At 37.4% G+C, this 10166-nt stretch overlaps 1 protein-coding gene across 4 annotated transcripts in view; it reads right to left on the reverse strand.

Annotated features, from left to right (window-relative positions):
* LOC149788625 (uncharacterized) overlaps positions 1-10033 on the reverse strand; it is a 28889-nt gene extending 18856 nt beyond the window's left edge. The window contains exons 1-2 of one of the 4 annotated variants that reach the window (XM_089974713.1): positions 9913-9983; positions 8508-8601 (exon numbers count right to left, since the gene is read on the reverse strand). Coding sequence is in view for 2 of the 4 variants with exons in the window: in XM_089974711.1 (XP_089830837.1) it covers positions 6939-7057 (119 nt within the window). In the remaining 2 variants the exon portion in view is untranslated. Of the gene's footprint in view, positions 1-6938; positions 7088-8507; positions 8602-9912 lie in introns of those variants that run through there. The other 3 variants (XM_089974712.1, XM_089974711.1, XM_089974710.1) reach the window with 3 other exon arrangements.
* Between the last annotated feature and the right edge of the window lie 133 nt (positions 10034-10166).

Here is a 10166-nt window from a genome sequence, read left to right on the forward strand (position 1 = left end):
CAATCCTATCTGAAGTGTAACCACACAAAATTTCCAAAGTGGTAAGATCTTTAGGAAGGCCTGCAATCTAAAGACTAGATTTGGCGGCTTCCCAACATGGATTTGTCCGTGAACAACTGCAGGTAATACCTAAATAATACCTAAAACTACACAATTACCACCAGATTGGAGTCGCGCTAGCGGCCTGCATTTATATGCAGGGCACTAGCTCGTCGACGTCGGTTACACTCAAGACATGTCAGCACGATATTTTTACTTGTGTGGCAGAGACTACATTCGTTTCTGTCCACGGTAATTTGTCGTACGTTATGAGGACAATATTCCCACATCATTACTGTGTTACAGCAGCAGCAGTTAATTTTAGTTGCTGTTTTAGTGTCGTGATAAATTCAATATCAAGATCAAAATTGCGTTTATATATAAAAAAAAGTTTGGTCATCTCGCGGATATCCAGTTAATTTTTTCTTTACCTTGCCTAGAATTTTAGTGAAGTTGATTATAAACCATCTTTGAATTGTCGTGGACAATTCTCCGCAGTTGAGAGATTTTTGTAACTCTTGATACTTCCAGGTACACTAAATTTGACCATTCAACATAATTGTCTACAATCCAAACATTATTATCTGAGAGTGTTAGTCCCTGCGATGAGTGAATTGTTATTGCATATCCTAGAGTCCAGCATAGTAGCTGTAGCCTGCTCAACAATCTCCATGGGATCATCAACGATATCATTAAGAACGACGGTTTGCTGGATCGACGTTCCTGGAATCTCAGCGTCAATATTATGTTGACGGGTATCATCTGAACGATAAAATAATGAAACTGCCAAGGTTGGAAACCTTTCCTTCTGAAGCTCAAACAGTCTACATTGAAGAGAATTGCAAATTATTTTAATGGATGCAACTATAAGATCATTAGGATGCATTTAGTTCCAGAAGTCATCGATCGCCGTTTGTTGAATTGTACTGCGCATTATCTCACAATGAATCTTGTCAGGCTAAAGTCTAATTAATGCTTTCAACTCTCATAATGATTGTTCACTGGCCCTGTGATCCATTTACATTTCCTCGTAAACGTCGATATGATCTCGCAGACTTATGTGGTGATTCTCCTGTAATCATAGGGGGTTGTCCTTGATCGCCACACATCTGAAATCGCCGTTTGTTTTATTTCTTACCAGCAAATAAATAGTTCTAACATTTCTTTGGACACAGTACATATTTTGTCCCAAATGATGATTTTAGGAATCTAATATTTCTTTCCCATTCGCGTTGGAGTCCACGCACCACCGCTCCATCGAAAAAAGCCATGATAAGTACTGGCGGTGAGTTGGGGTTAGCACCTCCATATCGAAATTTCTAAATAATTCTAACGCACATGCTATTTACAGAATTCGCCAGAACCACTAAAATAATAAGTTTTATGTCGTGAAATGGGATCATGAACCGATGGTTCCGATGACCGTTGTGATAATTTATTGTTGCTATAATACACACGATGTGGTTTATAATCTGCAAGTTCTGAATAATTACGTATTCATTCATTGTTTTTATTATCCAATGACCCCATGGAACAATGCAGTCAATATGCATCATATAAAGATTTTTTTAAAAGATCTATTTTCGATTTACTTATTTAAAATGAATCTCTGCTGACTCTAACAGCGGAATTTGTACATCGGATAATTATTGATAACAGGTTTATTGATGCAAATGCAAGCATCGAAGATCTAAGATAAGTAAATTGGGGTGAATCACCGTCGTAGCAGCGAGCGATGGTACCGATAGTGTTCCATTTGGTAAGTTTACACACTCCCAAGGACGCTAATACACCTTTTGCTGCGGTACATGCGATTATAAAATCAAGTTTTGCTTGGTCTATAATTAAACTTGTACACAGGCGTTTGTTATCAGATGAGACTCCCTGGTAAATTTGCCAATAAGTCTTTGGCTCATGTCTTTTACAAATGATATATCGCCATCCGTTGGAAGCCAGATCGTTTTTTGTGGCCTATATGAAATTATCGCCGTAATCTCTAGCAACGATGTCGATATCCTCGCATCAGTCATATATCTCAATAGCACTTATGGAGTCCAACCACGTTTATTCTTTGCACAGCAGTCTAGAAGGTTTATCTCCGTATCTTGTTTATTAAAATGCCGACCAAACCAAGCAACAATAAACGGATGAATGTTTGCTGAAATCTCAATTAATTCAATCTCGGCAAATCTAGTTAGATACACTGCTGTCAGCGGAGAGTTTATTACGACTCTGTTCATTTCATGTGCTGGATGACCAAATCGTGACAAATACCGTTCACATTCACCCGCTTCAAAAACACTAGCGGGGTAACAAGCCACCATATCAACTTAAATTACACAGGCAGGGTTATAATTTGTGTTCTTAAGTCCGTCGTGCTCTAATTTAATACTTGGTGTTCGGTGCCATGAATTTGTGTCTCCGGCTACACGAGCAGCCGCAGACGAGATTGTAAAACAATTTTTCAGCAATCCATCTATGTCTGTTTGTGAATCGTCGATGGTATATCTTAATGCCACCTATTTCATTTGATCATGGAGAGATTCTTCTAGGTAAAGTTTACCCATCGTTAACACGAATTGATCAGACCCCAATTCCGATTTTGGATCACTCTGAAACAGCCACACTTATACAGGATCGCGCTCACTAATATTACAGATTTTCTCAAAAATATTACCGTGGTAAAAATCTAGTAGGTTTGGCGGCGGAAAATTTTGTTAAAGTTGCCGTCCACGTATGTACGTTGTGGTCGACTATTGCTTTCGTGGCACCTTTACTACGATAGTTGCTGTAATCGTACAAAACGTCCTTGGTTAGTGTTTTTACTACTATCGGAAATTTAAATCACTTTTCCAACACGGCGATGCCTTCCATGCGGGCTACAATCTCTTTAGCATGCTCTGCCCATTCATTTATCTTTTATTTCTGATTCTGTCAGTCCATTTCCTCGGGGGCGTTAATAAAATGTTCTGTGACCCGCTAAGTTACACAATTTGGCGCGCCAGTGGCTGATGCTGAACCTCGCATCGATTGAAGAGCATTAATCTCCGGCTCCTTTAAACGATAAAGTGTATAAACAACAGCAGTTACATGATGTGACTTTTCATAATACGGCCTTTCAATGCTGTCAGCATTCCCGGCGCAGAATTTGTATCTGCAATGGCGATATGCAGGCCACTTGCTGAACAGGGTCGAGTTTATCCCGGATTATCGATGTTTGGCCATCTCCACCATGGTGTTCGATATCAAATTTAATTATAAATAAATACTTTTTATCACCAGCTAAACGATTAATAATCATCCCCCTATGTTGGTCATTCATTGCAGCATCAATGAAAATACCCTCGTGATCTATCCGGAACGTTGACGGAACATGAGCTGCACCGTCCCGCTTGAACTCCTTCTTGGCCATTGTAATTGTAAATCACACGGTGGGCGTTTTGTCTTATCGTCTACTCTATAAAAATCAAAACTAGCTGCGGCTTGTTTAATTATAGATAATCTTGCAAACTCTTCTCTCGTAGTTTCTAACGATTTAATCTGATTTCGCAAATTTCTTGGTAAATTTGTAACTTAACAAGAGCTGGTCTAACACCAGTGAGATTATAATATGGTTCCTGTAATGGTTTTTCTACAGTCCACCTACCTATTATGTAATTAAGGCAAGTGTTTCTCTAATTTAACATTATCACATAATATTATATAATAATCTCACGAATAAAAAATAGTTGTAGTTAGCTTATGATGGGATCGAGAACCTCTTGTTGAAAACCTTCTTGTAATGAGTATTGTGCATATCATTATGCAAGTGTTCGACGGTCGAGTTAAGGGCCAAAACCATGCTTGAAATGCGGGATGGGTGTGAGGGGCAACTCTGAACTTGATATTCAGTGTGGTGGTAGAAAATGCAGAGCGCTAAAACGATACTACGATAAACGAAGCGAGGTTGGGGGGGGGGGGGTCACAATAAATGTTGATAAAGATTATCTCCATTAAAAATAAGCCATGACTAAAACCGAATTGTAATCATAAAATTTTAGTAATATGAAAATAATTTACAGGTAATTAATGTACCGTATTTTTGTACTCCGTGAACTTTACAACGCCCGGATCTCGCTGTGAATTGAGCTAAAATAAATAACATGGAATTCCCCCGTGATGCATTTAAGTTCAGTGACCTGACAACACCATACCTGTAGAGAGATATTTTCATTAATTTTATTGGTAAGTGAATATTTATCAAATCGCTAAACTACATATTTGGCTTGGTTTTAATCAATCTCTGACATAATCTGATATACCGATTTAACTTTATAAACACCCTCAATAGACGCAAATGTTATTGATTTGGCAATGAATGTATTTATTCACAAATAAAAGTCGTATTACTGATCAACCCAGAGTGGCTGAAATTAGTAAATTCAGGTGGGTCTCGAGATTCGCGAGAACAACAAGAGAAGACACAACACAACAGAACTAAAATGAAATTTAAATAATATCCCTCATTATGCTAATAAGGCACAGAACTCAGCTGAGACATCAGTGGCAGCATTTTCCATTGAGCCTTTTCGTGATATTTAAAATTGGTCTGTCAAGAGTAATCAGTAATATTATTTTCCACTGAGCTTAAAATGGTATATTTACAATTGGTCTGTCAAGAGTAATCAGTGCCAGTATTTTTCATTTGAGCTTAAAATGGTTTCCATGCACAAATTAACATTGATCGGTACATATCGCGGGTGTGCGGCTCTTCAGTTTTATAAAAAATGGTTGACCCAGTATATTTCAAAACAACCCCGGCTTACATACAAGGTTCGGATTAACTTTTGGCAACAAGTAAAACAAAATTCGGGTCCTTGGCGAGAGGACTGTCATCCCCCCCCCCATAAAAAATATTCGGCTGACCCGCGCCCCCCCCCCCCCTGGCTATTTAAGGAGAGTATTACTTCCACTTGATTACGCAATGCTATTCATGGCTATGGGAATAACACCTGTTCCAGAGGGCACTATTCTCACTCACTAAGGTTTTTGAAACAATAAATGGAGTATTACGTTCTCTCTTGGGAGCTGTTTTTCTATAGTTTTGTCTTTTGGACTATAGTGCCCTCGCATTTGACTTAAATTATGTAAAGAAACAGTATACTGTATATTGTTATTGTACATTTTTTCGATTATATGTACCCGTTTATAATTATATATCTTGGCCCGTACTATCAAACTACTCTCTACACTGTCTTTAGAAAACCGAATAAAGAGGACAAAAGTTGTAATGCATGAGTGCCTGTTAGCAGATCTTAATTACAGACCAATGTTTCTAACCAGAATCTTGTATGTTCGGGATAATATTCGAGTAAAAGCTTAAAGAACACAACTGCACATGCATGGGCGGACTGATATTTTTCTATAATTCTACCTTCTGTGTTGAACTGAGCAGAGACACAATATGTTTCTTTAATTCAGTGGTTTCCAAAAGTTTTCGGCCACCGCCCCCGTGGTTATTCTCAGCGCCCCATACCTTACCACATAAAAATCATTATTCAGCATTAGTGCTCCCCCACCTCGGTAATCCCACCGCTCCCAGGGGGGTGGTACGCCCACTTTGGGAACCAATGCTTTAATTTATGGACAAGTAATTTTAAAATGTGTTTACAACAGAAAACTAATAAAAAGGAATAGATATCTTAAAATATCAGCAAAGTTCAAGACTAATTACTGATTTGTGAAAATTCCAACGACAATATATACATTAAACTTATAAAAATTTTCTCTTTTCTCACCTATGAGCCTGCCTTCGGTGAATCATCGTGTCACTGAATTCGTAATACGATAGAGTAATATAGCCAGTCAAAACTTAAACTTTGGTAGTCTTTTTTGCATTGAATCTGTTCCTTATGTGTCATGTACTTATTCATGATATAACCAATACAAAGGTAAATATAAACAACAGTATTTCATAGTGTTTTGAACATTTGTCTATATTGATACCCTTCTGAGAAAATCAGCAAAATATCTTTGATAGGTACGTTCTGGTCGACTCTTCAAAGCAGTCTCGACCTCTCAGATAATATTCAGTGTTTGACTTCAAACACGAAATAAAAGTCGCGACACCACTTCAGTGATAATCCATCCTCTCTCCATTTTATGCACTTTACAATGCGAGAGAGAGAAGGGGGAACGGGATGAGATGGCTCATTCGGCGTATCCCAAAAGCACCGTCATAGCAGTGGTTCAGCTGCTCATGTACTGTTTTTGCTTAAATGTGCAAAATAACATAGTTCTGAGTTTACTGAAAAGTGCATTTGTATATCAAACAGTCTTATGACCGAGTTTTTATGTGTTTCTAACTCAGCAGTTATCCAAGTCCACGAAAGCTTAAGATATACGATCTTTGAATGCAGTATGAATGTTAGGGTCGACATGATAACTGAAATAACATGTTGCAGCCTGTATTATTTCCTTCCTGATTATATTTCTTTTTTTAGTAACACATATAAGATTGCTCTGGTGTACATGAATAATGAGGCAGTAGGCTATGACAAATAGGTAAAGATCCGAGAGAGGGATTAACGTCTGTTAACAATGTGCAGCAAGGCATTATTATCCACTCATTCCCGTTATAAACATTTTCCAATTGCTCCAATGATATCAACTCGCCTTCAACAAATTCCCACTTACGTTTATCGACCATAATTGGAACGTTGATAAACACCTCCATTTTTAGTGTACTTCAATCAATCACATTACCAAATAAAAAAATCATATGAATGTTATTAACATTAAGCTGTGATACACGCACGTACTGACTCACTTGATCGCACGCACACGCACACACGCACGAACATAGTTCATTCTTCTAACAACAGGAGAACAGTAACATACCGTACATATTCACAACATACCTGATCACCGATATCCGCATTTTCATGCAGCTGTAGAGACTGCAGTATACAGGTTCTGGCTGGAAGCTAATGAACCGATTAAAGCTACGGGAGGGTTTCCGAAAACGCTTGATGCACATGTATGACTCTCTCGCTGTGATTGTAACCCACGCAATGTCTTATTAATAACCTTCTTCTAACAAATGATTAGTCGATAGTATCAAACAAGGCGGATATAAAGTGCTGAATAATTACACAGAAAACTACATCTAACTGTTCTAAATAATGAATTTATTTCCAGGTCAGAAAACTAGTACGTATTTAAAAATAGCAACAGTGTCATTCCCGTATTAAAAGCGAAACTTGAATGAACTTTCATTTACAGTATTTTAACAAAAATACCCTGAAATAGTTGTTTATTTTTTTTAATTTATTTTTTTGCGATTTTGTCATACAAGAAATTATCAGGAAGAAATATCAGTTTTCTTACTCTATTTCATGATAAATAAATCATGGTCTTTATAATTACTAATTAATTGCAGGAAGTAAATTTATTTTTAAAAAATATTACAAAGGTTCATAAACATTTTTGGGTTGCATGTATTGTCAACCTCTGTAGTTTTTTCACCTGATTTTAATTTCGTTGTGGTTAATAGTTTTCATTGTAGGAACTGGGATCTTTGACAATAAATATGCTGAAACATACTGAAATTAATACACGATCAATGCAAGAATGTTTTGATTTTCGCGTGAAGTGGAATTATACTTTAAAAACTGTCCTGATTACAAATACGACCCTTTAGAATATATTAAGAAAGCATGGTGACCATAAAGCCTCTACGCACACACATCTTCTTTCAAATAAAGGAGAACAATAGTATATACAAGGTATGTTCATTAAATACCTGATCACCGATTATCGGATTCTCGTGCAGTCGTAGATGCTGAATGAGAGCTAAGGATCCAACCAAAAAGCTAAGAGTGGGTTTCAGAAAATATTGCCTGTATACACCTATATGACTCCCTCACTGTGATTATAACCCACATATGAATATATTAAATGTTGATGACATTCTATATAAAAAAAAAAATATCAGTGAATAGCATCAGACCAGTCTGACATGGATCGGTGTATATTTATTTATACAGTATGAATTTCTTTGCAGTTCATGTGACTCGTACATAACTTATATATAATCACACACATTTGTCTCTGTCCCGACTGCCAACCAAGAGATCGCGCGTTAGAAACACGCGGCAGCATCCCAAATTTTCTTTAACTTTCTTTGTATTTTATGTTCAAACTTTCTTTTAAGCTCGCTCATCCCAATTTTTTGTAAAACTAATTTTATCTCTTTTTCTTTATATTTTTAAAAAAAATCTCTCGTCCTAGGATGTGTAACAGCTAGTTTAAATACGGCAACAGATGGACTCCAGTATTAGAAGTGAAACTTGAATTGAAACGAAGCGAATCTGCTTTAATTTATTTCACATCTCTGAAAACCTACTTTTGCAATTTCAAGGGACATGACTTCGACTTTAGGAGAAACAGATGAGGACGAGATGTACTATATAGAACCCGAGAATTACGTATTTTATTCCGAGCAGTTGAGGGGTGGTGGTGATGGCCTCTTCCTCTGATTATAGCATCCGTGGATGTATCGCAGGTCTGGATCGTTTTGTTCTTTTTAAAAAATAAATAACATTAGAATATGTTTAATATTGGGATTATCCTGACGTATGCTTAAGTTTAGTAGTAAATCAAAATTAGGCAAACTCTAATTTGTCATCGACGACTATTTTCCGTACATAGAAGACAATGTTTGTTCACATTTTCTTTATTCGGATTTGGAAATGCCCAAATATTACTTGGTTTCTTTGTTTTAAATTATAAAATAAAAAAATTTATATTGGACTTGTGTAAAATTTTCCCATTGCAGATAATACAATCGCTGATAACCAAATTTTGGAAATAGTGACTTAATGCTATCATTTTATATGAACTGTTGGGTTTCTCCAGCCGTAATATGATATGATATGGGTTAAAAAATATTATAAATATGTAATGCCGAGGCTGAAATAAATCTAAAGCAATTGATTACAAAACTAAATATTTAAAAATACCTTGCGAATAGGTACTAAAGAGTGCATTTGCATCTCAGGCAGTCGTATATAAAAACTCTTCGTGTTTCTACCTCTTAGAGTCGCACAGTTTATGCTAGTCTAAGCCATTAAGATATCTGAATACAGTAAGAATGTTTTGGTCAAGGCCATCATTGAAATAACATGTTGCGACCTGTATTATTTCATTCCTGGGTTGTGTATATAAGACTGCTCTGGTGTACATGAATAATGTCACTGTATGCTAAGACAAATCGCTGAAGATCCGAGAAAGGGAATCATGTTTGAAAACAATGTGCAGCAAGGCATTACTTGTTGTTGTTGTTGTAGGGTTTAACGCCATTTTTCAGCACAAGATAGGATATACATGGCGGCCAGTATTAATGGTGGAGGAAGAAACCGGGAAAACTCCGGAACGAACCACCGACCGACGAGAAACACCTGGCAAGCTTTCTCACATACCCACATTGGCCGACTCCTGGACTCGAACCCACGCAGACAGAGGTGAGATGGTAGTGATCCGTAACGGAGAGCGCTTTAGACCACTCAGCCACTCGGGACCCCCGCAAGGCACTACTATCCACACTCTTTGCTGTTAAACTCCTTCCCCTGGCTCCCATGCTACCGACTCGCCTTGAACAAATCCCCCACTTATCTGGATGGACCAAAATTGGAACGTTGATAAACACGTTCATTTTGAGTGTTCTACCATCAATCACATGACCAGGGTTAACGTTAGTAAAAACAAATAAATACAAATGATGTGCAACACTTAGTTCTAACATCTATGCATGCACGGATTCCCTGGATAATACAAATATCATGTACACACACGCACATATAATCTTCTAAATATAAGGGAACAGTAACATACCGGACCAGTGGCGTAACTACCGTGGTAGCAGGTGCAGCCGTGCTGTATGACGCTCAGGTCTTAAGTGACAGTAAGGGGAGGATGTGTGGTGAGATAGTTACGCCACTGTACCGTACATATTTATAACATACCTGATCAAGAAAAGGAAGTGCACAGCTGCCGAATGAGAGCTAATGATCGAATTAAAAGTTATGGGCGAGTTTCCGAAAATACCTTATATATACATATATAGCACCCTCTCGCTGTGATTATAA

The sequence above is a fragment of the Sinohyriopsis cumingii genome, chromosome 11, assembly GCF_028554795.1.
Source record: "Sinohyriopsis cumingii isolate HCF-2022 chromosome 11, ASM2855479v2, whole genome shotgun sequence".
Taxonomy (NCBI): Eukaryota; Metazoa; Mollusca; class Bivalvia; order Unionida; family Unionidae; genus Sinohyriopsis; species Sinohyriopsis cumingii.